At 45.2% G+C, this 18,803-nt stretch overlaps 1 protein-coding gene across 1 annotated transcript in view; it reads right to left on the minus strand.

The window, feature by feature from the left end:
• JAZF1 (JAZF zinc finger 1) overlaps positions 1-18,803 on the minus strand; it is a 973,043-nt gene that overhangs the window by 244,505 nt on the left and 709,735 nt on the right. The window contains exon 3 of the mRNA XM_069648240.1: positions 13,357-13,553. Within this exon, the coding sequence (XP_069504341.1) occupies positions 13,357-13,553 (197 nt within the window). The remainder of the gene's footprint in view (positions 1-13,356; positions 13,554-18,803) is intronic.

Below are 18,803 nucleotides of genomic sequence, written 5' to 3' on the forward strand. Positions count from 1 at the left end.
AAGCCTTCTTTGCCTTACTATAAAGAGAGATGGCACACTTTAAGTCAAGCCTTCTTTGCCTTACTATAAAGAGAGATGGCACACTTTAAGTCAAGCCTTCTTTCGCTCACTCTAAAGAGAGATGGCACACTATATGTCAAGCCTTCTTTGCCTTACTATAAAGAGAGATGGCACACTTTAAGTCAAGCCTTCTTTGGCTTACTATAAAGAGAGATGGTACACTATAAGTCAAGCCTTCTTTGGCTTAGTATAAAGAGAGATGGTACACTATAAGTCAAGCCTTCTTTGGCTTACTATAAAGAGAGATGGTACACTATAAATCAAGCCTTCTTTGGCTTACTATAGAGAGATATGGTACACTATAAGTCAAGCCTTCTTTGCCTTACTATAAAGAGAGAGGGCACACTTTAAGTCAAGCCTTCTTTGGCTTACTATAAAGAGAGATGGCACACTATAAATCAAGCCTTCTTTGGCTTACTATAAAGAGAGATGGTACACTATAAGTCAAGCCTTCTTTGGCTTACTATAAAGAGAGATGGTACACTATAAGTCAAGCCTTCTTTGCCTTACTATAAAGAGAGAGGGCACACTTTAAGTCAAGCCTTCTTTGGCTTTCTATAAAGAGAGATGGCACACTATAAATCAAGCCTTCTTTGGCTTACTATAAAGAGAGATGGCACTCTTTAAGTCAAGCCCTCTTTGGCTTACCATAAAGAGAGATGGCACACTATAAGTCAAGCCTTCTTTGGCTTACTCTAAAGAGAGATGGCACACTTTAAGTCAAGCCTTCTTTGCCTTACTATAAAGAGAGATGGTACACTATAAGTCAAGCCTTCTTTGCCTTACTATAAAGAGAGAGGGCACACTTTAAGTCAAGCCTTCTTTGGCTTACTATAAAGAGAGATGGCACACTATAAATCAAGCCTTCTTTGGCTTACTATAAAGAGAGATGGCACACTATAAATCAAGCCTTCTTTGGCTTACTATAAAGAGAGATGGCACACTATAAATCAAGCCCTCTTTGGCTTACCATAAAGAGAGATGGCACACTATAAGTCAAGCCTTCTTTGGCTTACTCTAAAGAGAGATGGCACACTTTAAGTCAAGCCCTCTTTGACTTACTATAAAGAGAGATGGCACACTATATGTCAAGCCTTCTTTGGCTTACTATAAAGAGAGATGGTACACTATAAGTCAAGCCTTCTTTGCCTTACTATAAAGAGAGATGGTACACTATAAGTCAAGCCTTCTTTGCTATAAAGAGAGATGGTACACTATAAGTCAAGCCTTCTTTGCCTTACTATAAAGAGAGATGGCACACTTTAAGTCAAGCCTTCTTTGGCTTACTATAAAGAGAGATGGCACACTATAAGTCAAGCCTTCTTTGGCTTACTATAAACAGAGATGGCACACTATAAGTCAAGCCTTCTTTGGCTTACTATAAACAGAGATGGTACACTATAAGTCGAGCCTTCTTTGGCTTACTATAAAGAGAGATGGTACACTATAAGTCAAGCCTTCTTTGCCTTACTATTAAGAGAGATGGCACACTTTAAGTCAAGCCTTCTTTGGCTTACTAAAAAGAGAGATGGCACACTATAAGTCAAGCCTTCTTTGGCTTACTATAAAGAGAGATGGCACACTATAAGTCAAGCCTTCTTTGGCTTACTATAAAGAGAGATGGCACACTTTAAGTCAAGCCTTCTTTTGCTTACCATAAAGAGAGATGGCACACTTTAAGTCAAGCCTTCTTTGGCTTACTAAAAAGAGAGATGGCACACTATAAATCGAACCTTCTTTGGCTTACTATAAAGAGAGATGGCACACTATAAGTCAAGCCTTCTTTGGCTTACTATAAAGAGAGATGGCACACTATAAGTCAAGCCTTCTTTGGCTTACTATAAAGAGAGATGGCACACTATAAGTCAAGCTTTCTTTGGCTTACTATAAAGAGAGATGGCACACTATAAGTCAAGCCTTCTTTGGCTTACTATAAAGAGAGATGGCACACTATAAATCAAGCCTTCTTTGGCTTACTTTAAAGAGAGATGGCACACTTTAAGTCAAGCCTTCTTTTGCTTACCATAAAGAGAGATGGCACACTATAAATCGAGCCTTCTTTGGGTTACCATAAAGAGAGATGGCACACTATAAGTCAAGCCTTCTTTGGCTTACTATAAATAGAGATGGTACACTATAAATCGAGCCTTCTTTGGCTTACTATAAAGAGAGATGGCACACTTTAAGTCAAGCCTTCTTTTGCTTACCATAAAGAGAGATGGCACACTATAAGTCGAGCCTTCTTTGGCTTACTATAAAGAGAGATGGCACACTATAAGTCAAGCCTTCTTTGGCTTACTATAAAGAGAGATGGTACACTGTACGTTCAGCCTTTGTTGACTTATTTTTAAAAGACAAGACACGCTGTAGGACAGCCTCACTCCACCATACATTAAAGAGGGAAGGTATATTGTAAGATGCTCTTTCCGTACATCAGAGAGAGAACATGCAATCTAAAAGACCCCTTCTTTGCCTATCATTAAAGAGAGTGAAAGAGGACGCATACTGACACAGTGAGACCAAAGTGACAACACAAAGCCGCATCAGGCTTGCACATCTACATTAAAAAAAAACCTAAAGTAAATAATCATGGAGCCTGCGAACTAACATAAGGGGATTAATGGGCACAGCCCAGTCACACACCGAGCGAACCTTTAGTCCTACGACACTCGAGGTAGGGGATTAGGAAACTCTGAAGGAGAGGCAAAATGGCAGTTCATTTGCACTGCATTTATGCACATGTCTTCCCCCAGACTATTAGAAATCGTGCACTTCAAGCACTGGCTGCATGTGGAACTCAGAGCAAATCATTTACAGCGTGCCGACAGCATTATTTACAACTCTGACAGCATCACACGGAGAAAGCTGGTTACACGGCAGAAATGAACACTCAGAATAACGTAGGAAAGCGGAAAAATCTAGACTATGAAAACGAGGAGAGAGGTCGGTGGACAGGAACAGGCTTCCTCGTTAATTATCAGGATGGAATGCGCTGCTCACAGGAGGGGAGGAGGCAAGTAATGCCTTTGACAGACAGACTAAGCCACAGGTGCCGAGCTCGCCGTAAATCTGCCTTTCCATTGGGAGTCTGATGCAAAAAGTTACCTAGGAGTAATTGCTCTACAAGAAGTACCTTTGACATAATGTTCCTTTTCTGTAGATAGGCAGCCTCGATGCCAGGATGGGCATCAACCGATTGGTTACCCACAGTGTCTCTGAACGCACCAGGGAGCTTCTAGTCCGGCTGTCCAGGCTAATCTGCACACTTGCCCGGGGCACCGCCAAGCGTCGGTTCATGTTATAAGTACACCGGGAAGCCGACCCAGACAGTAACCGGTGGATAGAATTACTGTAAGCAAAAGAAGAGGGTTTCAACCCAGGACCACTGACTGTCCCCCTGGAAGGCCCTCTGCAAGGATTCACAGCATCACATGCTTAAGCAATGCCATCTCTGCATGCGCCATGTCCTTCAGATCAGATTCGGGATGGACTGCCTCCACGCCTTCAATCTACCAAAGGCCTACTTGTGCATCACGGTACTTGTAGTACTGCTCTGCAAACACAGCAGCAATGTCAGACTAAGAACGCCCTGTTGTATTGCTTTGCCCACTAGCCACGTGCCTTTCATGTTTTACTAGATTCGTTTTGCGCTGTAGCTGTGGAAGAAAATTCGGATTCCATTAGATTTTGTTTGACTGCATTCATCTATAGCATTATGGCTTTATAACAATAACCTCTGTTTTATATTTTGTACAAATGAAATGACTGATTAGGAAGTGGGATTCCCTTTTTTTAATGTAATGCCTTGATGTATTGCACACTGTATTTTTGGTTTGTTGTATGTGTATAGATTTGTCCTGTTTTACTTGTTATCTGTTTTGTTAGTGCCGCTTTCTAAAAAATCAAAAGAATGAAATGTATATAAAGAGAAGATAAACACGAGGCATGTTAATGTGCACGTGTACTGATTACTAGACCGCAGCTTGCATGAGCTGTAGCATTATTCCTTGTGCATGCTGGCTGCAATACGAGTATGCAAGCAAGGAAGCAGTCCTTAATTGACTGCTAATAGGAAATGGCCAGCAGGAACGTGACCTTTGATTTGTGGATGATACTAGCCATTTCTATGCTGCTGCGGACAACACTGACCAACCTCACGTTTGCGGCTCTGCTTCTAAGCCTAAAAAGCCCTGGGCAAAGAGTTCAGCATGTGAGGCAGACAGACCCTGCCGGTAACAGCGCTCCACACCACACCACGCCACAGGCCTTGTAGGGGCCTTACCAGCAGCGTCGCCCACTGGCATCGGCAGAGCCGCTCTGCCATAATGCCTTCAGCTGCCTGTACTGACTGATTTGCACAGTGCATGGCAACGCAGACTGGGATGTTTTTAGGCTCAGCCGCCATCTTGGCTCTGGTATGCGTCTTCCTAATGGCGACGTGCAAACCGCACTGCCGCACCTTTTTTGGCGGACTGGCAGCTGTCGCTCTGCATAGGAAGTTTCTGGCAGGCTGCCTCTGCACTCTTCCTTTTCGTAGACTAGGCCACCAAACACGGACATCATACCACAAAGGAGCACTGGTATACTGGTCCCTTAAAAGGGCCAGCAGCAGCAAAGGTGTCAGTCGTCTGCCCTAGTCCCGATGCAAGGCGAGGTGGCCAGAGGATCTTCCTTGTATCTCCTCCGGTCCAAGTATCAAACGCTGCGTGGCGGCACCAGGACCCGTGACCGCTCCCATCCACTGCTCACAGGAGGAGGCAGTGGACTTCATCATCAGTGGCGTCTCCAGGAATCAAATTTAGGAGGGGCACAGAGGGGGCTACAGACAAAAGTAGCGGGGCCACAGACAAAAGTGGGGGGGGCGCCTATAAAAGGGCAATGTGTGATATCAGAAGCACTCCTGCAGAGAATCTTTTGTGCACACCAACCATCATACCCCTTTTGTGCACCTCCACTCCCATAAGAATGTAGGCATTAAACCATTAAGTCACTGATGACCCATCATTGCGGTTTAATGTGCTACATTCTGATTGGAGGGGCTGCTCTTGGCTGCAAGGTGACTTAACAGCTCTTCATTGTTGTGCGGCAGCATTGATTGCATCCCTGTGTGTGTGCTGTGCTGGAGGACACAGCTCTACAGACAGTGCAGAGAAAGCAGCCCAGTTGAGTCCGGGGTGGCACAAGGGAGGGCCCAGGATTTCAGACGAGGGTTCTGCGCCCCCCAAACCCCAATAGCGACGCCACTGTTCATCACGTACCTAAATGCGCAGAATTGGACAAGCTGAACAAGTATTAGCCAAGAGATGGCCCAAGTCATTGAGCTCCTGTAGGAGGAATTGAGGTTGTGAAGGTAGGATCGCTTTGGATACCACAGCATCGGGAACTCCAATCAGGAATGTTCCACACAACTCTCCCTTGGAGTTTCATCTGTAGTGGATGTACTGTATGCCAAAGCATTGTCAAAAGTAGATGGGCCTGCGATGACCTTGCAGGTGAGGGGTAATTGCATACCTTAAATAGGAAATCAGGTGCCAACAAGGGCCAGTTGGATGGAGAAAATTAGAAGGAAACTTTGATGACCTCCCACGGAAGGGAAGCAGAGGTGGAAGTGAGAGGGGGCAAATGGGAACTGAGTTCCATTACTTTTACAAACAGTTTCACATTCCCAGTTAAAGCATACATCTCAAGTGTTATTAATAATATCTATTTGTATTAGGCTAATCACTCCAGCTGGGGGCCTGCTGACCTGAAAACTGGCAGAACAATGGGCCAGGGGCCAATTTCAGAACACGAGCACTAGCCCGGGATATAGGACACCCCCCCTGCAGCTAGTGTGAACAGCCAATAATTTCACAGGACTAGTGGAAGTGTGAGGAAAGGTAAACAGGTCACACTGAATTGCTTTCATAGCTGCCCTCTCTGCTCTGACATTGATGGTTGAGAAAAAGAGAAACTGGAGAAGTGAACCATTGATACTGAGCAGGATAAAAAAAACTCACTGTAGAGCAAGTTAAAAAGAAGTTGGGTTCTGAAAAAGAACCTTGCTCTAAGCAGTTTTTTTAAAGGCAATACTTTTATTAGCATTGCTCATGTTTTGTATCTTCCTTTCAAGATTGCTGCTAGTGCAGTTTTTATTAAAAACTGGCAGGGACTAAGCAATGATGATAAAGCACCTTTAGACCTTTACACTTGCATTGTGTGCTCCATCTCATCTTAGTGCCTTTCCAAGGCACAGGAGGGCATGAAAGCATAGTTGCAGCTGCGGGTTCTTCCATTCTCTGGGCCTCATTACGAGGTTGGAGGTAGCCAGGGTGCTATTAGCACCATGGCTACCCCCTTACCGCATTCCGGGTCCGGGTTCTCGGAATAGGGACTTACCGGGTCATTCCAACCTTGGAGGACCCGGTAAGTCCCCATTCTGAGAACCATTCCCCATTACCATTCGAGCCCCCAAAGGGCTCAATGGGAATGGGGATGGAGCTAATAGCGGGCCCGCTATTATCTCCCTGGTCCCTTAGCGGGACCCGCTAAGGGACCTCGTAATGCGGCGGTAAGGGGTTAACGGCAATGGCACCCATACCGTTGTCATTAACCCCTTACCACCGACCTCGTAATGAGGCCCAGAGGGCACGCAGTTTTATGGCTGCATGAGATTTACATGCAGGCATAAAACCAAAGCTTTCCTATGGAATACACCTTGCATTTACACCTGGTAAATATCAGGCAGAGTCTATAGGAATCCATTATAAAACGCTGCCTGCACAGAGTAATTTGCAGGCAGAGTTTGATTTCTCACAAGGTGAAGAGTAAAGGTCATCTCGCCTTCATTTACGCTTCACAATTGCACTCCACTTTTTGAGTGTTAAAAATTGCATGCTGAGGACCAGCAACACATAAGTGCAAACCTTGGTGTCCCTCATGCAATTTATCAAATATACCTTAAAATTGCCCCATAAGTGACTTGACCAAGGCCACATGATTTAAGCAAGTGGGAATGCCAGGATTTGAACTCACTATACTGGTTCCAAAGTGCGCCCCCACCCCCATATACTTTATAAACAACCAACACAAGCCAAAAACCAGACGAATCACACCGTGGGCCATGTTCCTTCAGGAGCAGAATAAAAGGCACGTGTACATGTTTTTTATGCATGCTTTTCATCCTACTCCTCATTTTCATTCATTTGTATGGTGGAGACAAGGCTCGGAGCGGAATGACTGTTTCCGCCACCCCCATCCTCTCTGCCATACATATGTGCAAGCATTTACACCAGCATGACAGCTTTATGTGGGCTCAGATGCTTTGGATTCCAAAGGAATCCATTGTAAATGCTGCTTGTCATGTAACTGACAGGCAGCTTTTACTCAATTTTCACTGTGGAGTGTAAACACAAAGGCTACAGGCGGTTACACCTACATTCACACCTTTGTTTTGATATATTATAAGTCATTTATAACGCACCTGTACATAAATGTTTAGTGTAAATGAGTACAAATGCAATGTGGGTCCCGTTTGCACCTAAGTGTAAACATAGCAGGTCCTGCACGTAAGTGTAAACATAGCGGGTCCCCTCTGGGCAACTCATGGACCCCATTCTATCTTAACCACACTGCTTAGTTTGTTCAAACTCTCTAATTTGCTCCACAGTACGCCAGCAGAACGCAGGAAAGCCGCACCTTCACAGCAAAGCATCACGCGCAGTAGGATATAATGGGGAAGGTGGACACAGGCGTGCAGAACTCCATTGGCCGTGGGTGTCACCTCCGAAATCTATGGCGTTCTAGGCATGATGCAACCAGTGTGCCAGGAGCGTTATTTGGCTGCAAGGTGAGCTGTCTTCCGTTTTTTTTTTAATCTCACAGGCACTATTTTATGTTTACGTTCTATGGGAATGCTATCCAACACGTTGCTTTGCAACTACTGGACACGGCCCATGTTGTGAGGGTTAGAGGTGTGCAGTTTCACTAAAGCTTTTGCCAAACGTGGATCCTTTGTTGATCACGTTCTTAGTAGCCTCGAGAAGGAACATTACTGCTTCTTCTCTTCTCGCTTCCCCTTGTCTATTTTCCTTGCCTCTTAGAGCCTCCTTTCTTGTTCCCTTCATTTCTCATCACACCTCCCTTCTGTCTAAACTCGTTGCTGTCCTTTCCTCATTATCTTGTCTCCTTCTTCCACAATTATGCCCCTTTTCCTTGTCTTTTTACCCCTTTATCTTCGACCCCCTCGTTTTATCTCACTCTTCCACCCTGTCTGGTATTACAATGTACTGCTGTGTGCAAGGACACAGACCTCACTGCTCAATCCAACGCTTGTGTGATGCTTGGTAAAGTGGTTACATTTAGTGTAAACGTGCATTGCTGCATCGTGGGCTTTTTCAGAGCAGGTATTTCCTTGCAGGCAGGACTGGTCAAATGGACTAGTGCAATACCTGGTCTACCTGTGCATTGGGATGGTTCTGGAAAAGGTTTAGGTTGCAGCCTGAAGGCACGAGGCTGTATTACATGTGATTTCCCACTGACTGCGTGAGTGTGGGGTGGGGGCTGGGGGCGGGCCAAGAGATCTTGCTCTGCTTTCAGAGTCACATGATTTCTGATTCGATGCATCTTATTTTCTTTTTCTTAAAATCCCCAGCAGGACTTTTCATATTTTGCTCACTTATGATTTTGCTAAATAATTGTCTCCATTTATATGCAAATAATAAATAAAGAACACATTTAACCACAAATGACTCTTCAACCTGCTTTGGGCCTGCATGTCCCAGAGACTCTACAGAGGAAGAGGGTTTGGCAACATTATTTTGTTAACATAAACAGTCAGGACTTTTCTTCCTCCAGATCTTTCAACTAGACACATGTCCTGTGGTTATGCTTTGGTAATTGTAGTTTTGATTTTCCCATTATAAATAGAGTAAGTCTCGGATTTTCCCCACCCATCCTAGTGGGGCCTAGTCAAGAGTGCAGCTTCCCTCATGAAATTGGCTTTTTGTGGAAAAAAACACAAGCTGTTGGTCACTGTTCTTTTGCCTTAAACCCTTACACATTGAAAGTGTGTGGAATTGTTAGGGCAACAACCTAAGGTGTCTTTTCAGAGTTGAAAGCAGAGAATTTCAATAGCCCATACCACCGCCCCACTGTTCTTTCTGGAATTTCTCCAATTTACAGAAGGAAAACCTCCTAAAGCCACCATAGCAGTTACATCTAAGACATCTGTTTTTAATGAAGAGAACACAATGCATAAACGATCCAAGTGAATGCCCCTTTTTCCCCGTCCCTTCAAGCAGGCCATCTACCCGCCCTGCCAAGCCCGCATGCTCTTAGCACATGTGTTGCTCCGTGATTCTGCTCCGCCTCCCCTACTCGGGTTACAGTTCCACTATTTTTTATTAAAGTCTATCTCTGGAGGGACGCTTTGGTGACCTCCCAAAACAGTGCTTGTTAGTGCTAGCCTGCAGCACTACTAATTAAAATACATAGGCAGGCAATAAATGTCCAACACTACACATGATGGGCAAAGGGGAGTCCCCAGTCTTCTTCAAATGCAGCTGGTCAGAGGGAAACTTTCTGCATTAGACATGAAACTGCCCAGTAATTATATTATTTTTAAAGGCGATGATATGCCGCAATCATGGCAATTTAGGACTTCCAAATTTACGAGGACCAAAATTATGCCTTCTGAGGCTAACATTTGATTTGGAGGGACTGAGACTTTTGCTGAGTTTGCTTACCTTGCAGCTAAGGGGGAAAGGCTTCCTGCAAAGGAGGGATATCCGGTGAATTGTATGGATTGCCTCATCCTTCCGGTTCTCAACTGTGTCAACATTTGCAGTCCTTGGGTAGTGCTCGGTGAGACTGACGCCCCCGGACCCATAAACAGAGACTTAATTTGGATCACGATTCCTGGGTGTGAGGTTTAGATAAGGGTTTGATGGAATGGTGGCTTTAATCTGTCACTTTTAGACCATGTTTTATTGCTTTGTATGTGAGACTTGTATTTGTATTGATTATGCGTATTTGTTTGGTATTTTGTGTGCACCTGCCTCCCTTGCATTCAAGTAGATGGCTAAAACTATTGGTCGATCAGATAATGTTTTTATTTGATGTGCCACTGTACCATTGGGATGTGACGGAAGCTTCCCCGTACTGCTCCAGGAAGTTAGACTAATGCTGGGGCCTCAAAGTCCGGTCTTCAAACAGCCAAATCTAGTCCATACTACTAGGATAGCAACACACAATACACTTGCATACAGTGGCTCTAAATGGAAGGTATGCCCAGAGCCAGTGGGCATCCCGAAAAACCTGGTGTGGTTGGGGCTCTTGAGGAGCAGAGACCCCTGAACGGATTTGGACTAGCAGCCGCTTTTCTGTTAGACTTTTAATAGATCCTGTTAATTGCATTGGGCATCCTATAGTATACGCAACAATGACGTTTATTTAATGGGACATCGTGAAGGGACTCTGGTAATCAGCACTTGACTCGCATGGTGTCCGGAGTAAGGAACACGTCTAATTTGCCAGCTGTGGGCGGCGTTTCGTAAAGCTTTCATTTGCAAATTGACTGTGACTTATAATGAGTGCTTGTTGGCTTTCAGCTGATCATTGATGGACTAAAGCTTCCCACCAGGTTACCTACCGCGCTTTAACTTGCACTCATTCCCTTTATAGGTATGTGTCAAGGAGCCTCTTCACTACCCATCTCGCCAGATTTGACTTCGGGGAAGTGCAGGTAGAGTGCAGATCTCCCTAGGGATTTTCTAACTCACCCTAACCTAATCCCGCTGAGGGAGTTATAAGGACAGCGCCTTCTTCCACACTGTACCACTGACTTGCCCCACACGCACAATCTCACCCGACCCTTCTCTACACTGGGTCCCAAGATGTTCTCTGCATCCCCTGGACTGCTGCAGCACTGGGCCAGTCCCTTCTGCAATGCTCCTGGTCCCGCTGCTCCCGGGCATGCCGTCGCCTTTCTTGGAGCGTTCTGCTGGGGCTGCCGTGCCGCCGTCTTTGTGGCACTCGGTGCAGCTTTTCTGCCATGGCACCGCTGCCTGAGCAGGAAAGGTGGGGCTCGAGGGGGCTATGGCTCCGTTCTGGCACCGGTCAGGGTTTTGGTGGGCGGGCTCACTCCCACCCCTGACAGGGCCTGAGAGCACAGTCACATGCAAATGGTCAGACTAATAATGTATAAAACAATAACTGCAGACAGCTATACAGGGCCTATTTAAAGGCAAGCCAGATTAGCTTAATTTAGAATGTAATTAACACATTCTATAAGGAAAACATTCTGAGATTAATTACTAGGCCTATTTGTAGAAGGTGGAATGACACGCATTTCTTTACGTTCACGAACAGAGCCTGTGCACAGTTGCAGTACATTTCCACATCCAAAACCTGACCCTTGACCTCAGAGGCAGATGCATCGTTTTCTCTGTGTAAAGTCTTGACTCCCAGCTTAGGCAAGTGTGGTAAGGGCGAAGGCAGGGCTTTCAAAAAGAGGCAAATAAAATGTAATTGCTCGGTGACCCTAGGGCTACTACTAAAATAAGGCCATTATGGACACACACGGGCACCATTTTGATCCTATCAATATCAAATTGGGCCCCATTTTAAGGGATTGGGAGCCAAAATGGCTCTTTGCCTGGGGGTGGGGTGGGAATACACCCCTCTACAAGCGTTGGTTACATGTCTCTAGCTGCAATCAAAACACATGGTTACATCTCATTTAACCATGTGTCTAAATTTTTAAAAAAAACTCTGTGTTGTCCACAAGGCCTTCTGGGCCCTGGGGCCTCAATACCCTCAACTCTCTCTTCCTAAATATCTTCCTTCTCAAGCTCCTTGCTCATCCGCCTTCACCTCCCTCATGGTTAGTTGCTTCTCCAGGCAGCGAGTTGGTGGCAGATCTCTTTCTTATGGTGGGGTCTCCCTCTGGAACAGCCTCCCTGCCCCTCTGAAACTTGAGGAGAACCATCTCGGGTTCCAGAAGCACCTCAAGACCTTCCTCTTTGCTTCTGATTTCTCTCCTCATCTCCCCTGCTGATCTCCTGGCTGAATCTGAAACTGCACTGGTAACCTGGCTACCCTCTGATCCCAGAGGGCCCAGGTCCCCTCCCCGCCAGTTGCATACCTGTACTGCCCCCTGGCAGCCCTTGCACTCAGACTGTTTGTACTAGCACTTGACATCTGATGTTTGCACCTACCCTTGCACTTGCCACCAGCTGGCTACACTTTTATTTATTGTCCTTATTTTTTGTCTTTCTCCCCTTCCCCCCTTTCCTGCACTTGCGCAATCTCAATGTACAAAAACGAAATTTTTTCTGGAATTAAACGACCAATGGTCAAAATTTCCTCTGACTTTAATTACAGCTCCATTGGTCAGTCACTCAATATACAAGTGTGTAGTTATACAATTAAGAACTTTACGTGGGATCTCGAACCCTGATTATTTGCATAATACTATGATATCTTTACATGGTATACATCACTTTTGCCGAATGGCAACTTTCCGAATACGTCTTTGCCACATTTCTTTTGCAGTTTTTTTTTTTACCACAAACGGGTAGATGGTAAGTTGGGGTAAGGTATATTCTGGTGGGGTGGGGTGGGGTGAGGTGAAAGTGAGGTGCGTGGTGTCTCCACCCACTGTTCGTCCTTAGAAAAATATCGAGCAAAAACCTGCATGGAACCCTTTACACACCTGGCCCCTTCTTGGCAGACAACTCGCCGGGCTCCGGGCCCATGACCAGCTCGTTCTTCATGCCAAAGGTAAAGCAAGCATGCAGGCTAATGTTGGAATGGCAGCTACACAAACGTCACTGTAGCTCACTGGATGTGAAGTGTGGGTAGGGAATTTCAAGGTAGCCATTTTAGAAGTACCTGTCATTAAACATGGGCACAGACTATGCATTCTGCTAAGAGTCTTGAACATTTATTTCAAACCTCACTGTGGGTGCAGAAAGGTCTGTAATGGCTGCAGTGCTAGATTTGGCTAAAGCTTTGCATGATATCTGTCATGGTGTTATCCTTCCAGCCTGAGCATGAAAGGGAGCGGACAAGGATGGCAGCTCAACCTACTAAACTGTAAGGGAAAGAGGTACGGAAGACAACATCCTGCAAATGAAAACACTGTAGATTCACATCTAGTATCTTGGTCTTGTCCACCATAATGCACACTTGAAGTGCTAAAAAAGACAACACCTACAAGATAATTTCACCTCAAGTTCAAAGCATTTCAAGCAGTGCGCAGCAAGTTGAGTGGTTGGAAAATCAACCACGTGACCGATTGATGTGGCTGCTTACCCGTTGGCGTGCTACTTCGGAAGGAAGAGGATGGGGTGATGGGAGGGGTAACTGGTGGAGTAAGGCTGCCACTGCTGTGGCGAGGCGGAGTGGACACATTCCCCCGTGAAACAGAGCTTGAGAGCGTCAGCGAGAGCTTGGGTTGGATTTTCTTCTTCAACGTTTCCTGCTCTCGCCGGGCAGCATCCGTCACAAACCTGAAAAGCAGCAAAAAAACGTCAGGACGAAGAATAAATCAATGTTGCAGTTTCAGAGCCATAGTAATTCAAGTGTTCGTCAACTAAGCACTAGATAGGAGTGACCATTACGGGTTTAACAGAAGCATGGCGCCAAACTGGTTAAACTCACGCATAACATATGCTATTGGACGCAAGTCATTGATACAACAAACACATTGCTTCATAGCACTTATGAATCTGTCCTATCCTTGTGCCTGGTGGGCAAGTTACTGGGCACCAAAGGGCAGAAATATAGGAGAAAAATGGCCCACTTTTGATTGCTATTGGCAAAAAGAAGGATCACAATATCATGAAAGTGTTCCAGAGGCCCGCTTATCCCGCAGTGGGTGTCAGATGTGAAGAGATGGGGCTTTGCCGAATCGGAAGTGCTACGTAATGTAAAAAAGGTAGCGATTAAAGAAGGCATATTGATGGACTGGGGACAATTGTTGAATGCTCTCCCGACTTTTCCAAGATCTAAAACCACCATGAGTGAGATCTTTCTGGAGAGATTTGTATTGCAGGGCCCTCATCGGGGGCAATAGATGGAGAGTGAAGTGATTAGACGCTACCCAAAATCAATACTTCGGGGAGTGAAGTGATATAAGTACACTCATGGAGCCAACCAATGGGGAGGAGTGACTTGTGTCAGTGAAATGTTCGCTGCATCATTCTTGTCAAGAGGGGAATAATTGTGTTTGGGGATTCTTGATATGATGCACCATATAATACATGTCATCAATACTGCATATGCTCAGACTCTTCGGGTGTTTGTTGGGGGAGGGGGTGTTTTTTGTTTTTGTTCATTTTGTTTTGTCATCTTGGAAAACAATAAAAATATATTTTTTAAAGTCACGCAGAACATATTTTTCACCAAACTTCCTCATCAAAAGTTAAATTCAATTAAATAAGTTGCTTAAATGAATTGATTAATTTAAAGTATTGCTGTCAACTGAGTGTTGGTGGACATCGTGTGGGTGTGTAGCGGCAGCGGTTGTGGGCATCCACCTCTCCACAAGACCTGTGGCATGTAGATCTTTCGCCGGGGAAAGCCGTGGTTAAGTTTGAAAGCTGCTGTAAATGTTGCTAACCCACACTTGGGTGAAAAACCAAAGCAAATCTGTGGAAGTCTTTTATTTATAGGAATGTAAAGGACTCAAAGGACAGGTTTATTGTGACATTTAATGTGGCTCTAATATAGTACACGGTAGGTGACATGAACGAGGCGGGTCTGAGCCAGCAACAGCATTGGATAGTACTGAAAAAAGACTTTAGCTAATATTATGAAATGGCTGCAGCGCAAAAGTTCAAAAAAGCACCAGCTCTCGTGTCTGAAGCAACCATAACTCGCCAGCATGCACTGCTCATGACGTCACAGGGTGTGTTCAGGGACATGAAAAATGGCTACTTGAAAGTAATCTTTACGCCTATTTTGGGCTTTCTTTTGTGCTCACCCTCAAATGAAAAGTAAAACTAAACATACCACGCCGGTTGTTTAGCTGCTTGAGTTTCTCATGTCTTGTAAAAACAGTGGACACATTCAAGTCATGTGTGATGCCGTGTTCAGCGTGATGAATGGTGCACGGCAGTGGCTGCTGTGCTGGGAGCCAGGTCTATGTGGGAGACCCTGAGCCGGGTCAACAGGCTTATCAGCAAAAACAATCTTTTTTATGGAGCCTATTCCCTGCCTCTTAGTTGCCATGACCATGCGGAGGGATTGGGTGTGCCCCAGAGGGCGGTAATCCCCCCATACCCCACTTCTCCACTGTTGATTCTGCAGACCCACTGTGGAATTTGCGACCCACAATGGCGGGCGTTTGAAACATTTTTCCAGAAGGCTCCAACCAATCAAAAGGACTTTCTTTCAAGGAGCCAATGTGTCTGCCACTTAGGTCCTTGGACACAAACAGGCCAATTAGGGACAACAGAACGGCTTTGCTGGTCTGCAAATTAGACGATGAGCTTAAAGTCTCCCTCTCTCAGTGCCGGTCATTTTATGTGACCTTTTCTAGTATTTTAAAAAACTGCTAAATTGACTTTCCCACGAACGAGTGAACATCGTGATTGGGGCCAGACAGCCGCTCGCAGTGCCTCTTGGGAGCAAATCTTTCCAGTGTGTTTTTGCTATGGGTGAGAGAAAACAATACCCTATTGGTGTTTGCATGGGAATTGAATATTTAAGAACCCCTCAAGCATCTGTAAAAGTTGGGTATCCAACTTGCAAAATACACGCGAGCCGGCATTCACGCTATCCAGTGACTAAGGAAAATGTCGCTGTGGGCAACTGTCACCCAAATTTGCATTCTGAAGAACATCAAACTTTTTACCCAAATATTCTAGCACTGGAGTTTAGAATAGCAAATAAAACTAGTCCTAGAATATGTTAGCGAAGGTTTTCTCAGTGCGCGGGAACATAATTGCTTAGCTGGCGATATTTTCTCTGCAACCTTTCCACATGGAACTTCATTCATGGCCCCATAGCTAAGGTGACATCTTGGGTCCAATCACAGAGGTACTTTTTTGGGAGGCTTATAAGTTTGGCTTCTGCTGATGAATCTGCACCAAACTTTCCAAATAATTTGTTTGGGGCATATGAAATGGTTTTGGGGTTGAGTAATACACTAGGGGCGGTAAAGTGAGCTTTCAACAGAAACTGCCACAGGGACGCTCCTGCACACATAGAGGTAAAACCTTTAAACAAAAGACCACCACATTTGGAAGCATATTTTGCTCAGCTTCATTCGGGGCCGACCCTCATCACGAGTTGGGCAGTATCCCGGCAGTTTTATGGGGAGCATATTAACAACGGGCCCGTTAATGACGGGCCCATTGTTAGCATGCTGGGCCACTCGCGGGACCCGCTAAGGACGTCTGGTAAAACCAGGCATCCTGAGCGGGTCCCGCAAGTGGACCTCGTAATGGGGAGGTAGAGGGTTAACGGCGCTGGTAGCTCTACCGACGCCGTTAACCCCATAACGCCAGTGTCGTAATGAGGCCCATAGTGTCAAGTGAAACATAAATATTGCATAAAACCAAGTTTAAAATGATAAAATCCTCTAACGTGTGTACCACACAAAGTGCAAATTGCACAATTTTGTAGCAGCTGTAAAACCACCTAAAATGTATGCAATTCAATGTGCAAATTCCACAAAACAAATTTACAATGCAATGTGTAAAAATTGAAACGCAGCGTGTTAAGAACATTTATAAGCCGCTTTTTTGAGCGGGAAACAATGAGGGGAGGCGGGATACAGCTTGGAGTGACAGAACTCCTCAAATTAAGTTAGAATGACTAGTATTTCTAGCCACATTAACTTCTTGCAAAGGCCCCTGAGTTGATTCTAACACAAGGGTTTAGAATGTTTGCAAACTACTTCCACTCTGAGGACATATGAATAAAGAATTGGGAAGATGTCCTCCATTATGGAATTGAATTCATAAAAGCGTCTTATGAGTGTGATGAAGGGGATTCTGTATAAAGCTGCATGCTTTGGGGAACAATGACACACTAATGGTGGTCATTTAAATGCATTGGGCCTCATTAGGAGTTTGCTGGTGCAGAATTAACATGCTGGTAATTCCGTTTACAGTCACGTTTCCGCACCACCAAACTCAAAGTTTGCCGGTGGGGTGTCCGGAATAACTTCCAGCCAAGAGCTGGAGGTAATTCTGCCACCTCACCAGCAAAAATTGCTGTTATTACCAGCACTGGTATTACTGTTGCCAGTAATACCAGCAACTCCAACCATGGAGTCCTGTGGAACTCCATGGAATGACAAGTAACTACACTTACCAGCACTTGTAATCTGCCGGTAATACCGGCAGACCAAATGCTGGTAAACGTAATTCTGTTTGGTGGTATCCTGCCAGACTTACCGGTGGGATACCACCAAACTTGTAATGTGGCATATTGTCTTTTGTGGTTTTCTTCAGTTTTGCTAGAACCGCTGTGAAGCACAGCTTTGTGGGGTGGAGTGGAGGAAAATAATAACCCAGGTATGGAGTTTGATTTGGGGGCGCAGTGCGAGAGGGGACGGTGAGCAGAGAGGGAGAGAGAAGGGTGCGGGTAAGAGGGAACATCGTTCCACTACTTTTTTTATTTTACACTTCGACCAGCGCTGGACAATGGGCCGGCTCTCATTGGATCCGACATCAGATGTTTAGCCGGATCTCGGGATACGGCCAATCTCAGCCAAAACAACCCATTGAACAAACTAAAACACTTGATTGTTTTAAAAAAAAAGCAATGCGCTTGCCGCGCTACGGTATGTAGCTAATCTGCTCTGTGCGAGCGCACTGTGCACACCAAGCAGATTACATTACTGAGCCTGCGAAGGTGGGGGCTCGGCGATCATCTGCTCTGCGTGCGCTATTTTCTCAGCAAATAAAGTAGAAACTTTATTTCCTGCAGATGAATTTCCTTGATTCTCTCCACTCCAGCAATTTTCATTTTGCCAGTGGCGTAAATGTGAAGTTAACATATTCGGAATTTCACCCGCTTACGGTTGTGGAATTTAAACTTTACATAGTCTGATGGAAAAGGCTATTTATACCCATTTGTTTGTGTTTTTAAATGAACTTTTATAAATATTTGTGTTGCTTTTGCAACTAACGGTGTGTTTGTAGTCAGTCACATCGAGGTGTGGGCCGATTTCCTTGCATTGCGGGAAACCCCAGGGACTCCACGCTCTTCCCCGGAGACCCGGAGAAGAGCGTAAAAACCCGGAGTCTAAACCCGGAGACTAAGCAAGTATGGGCCTGATTGTTTTCTGGGTTGCAAAAAGCAGTTAGCTCAGCTCAGACGAGAAGAACCAGCCCTCCGCGAAATGCCGCTGCAGCAGCGTCTGAAATCAATAAGCCGCCATCTGTGACCTTGGCAGAGTGAAGCTTGAGGGCAAGCTCTCCGGCTTCAGCTGTAATAACGTGATAATAATGATGTCCTCAACTTATAAAGCATGCTCTGCACAACGGACAAATCCCTGGGCAAGAGAAGTTACATATCCGGTCCGGCGCACTACCTCGCAGCGCTCAGAATCCTCCCTGCACTAAAGCTTTCAACCCGTTAACAGATTTTAATTAACATTTTATTGAAATGCTGTAAATCTGCAAACAGCGGTTGCGAAAACAGGCCCCTAAATTCAACACGTCTGCCCCTGGCTGCCGGTGTTCCTTGTCACGATTCACACTACATTTATAAGGGGGCGGGGGGAGTGCAATGATGATCGGTTT

The sequence above is a fragment of the Ambystoma mexicanum genome, chromosome 2q (genome assembly GCF_040938575.1).
Source record: "Ambystoma mexicanum isolate Mex_15411 chromosome 2q, UKY_AmexF1_1, whole genome shotgun sequence".
Taxonomy (NCBI): domain Eukaryota; kingdom Metazoa; phylum Chordata; class Amphibia; order Caudata; family Ambystomatidae; genus Ambystoma; species Ambystoma mexicanum.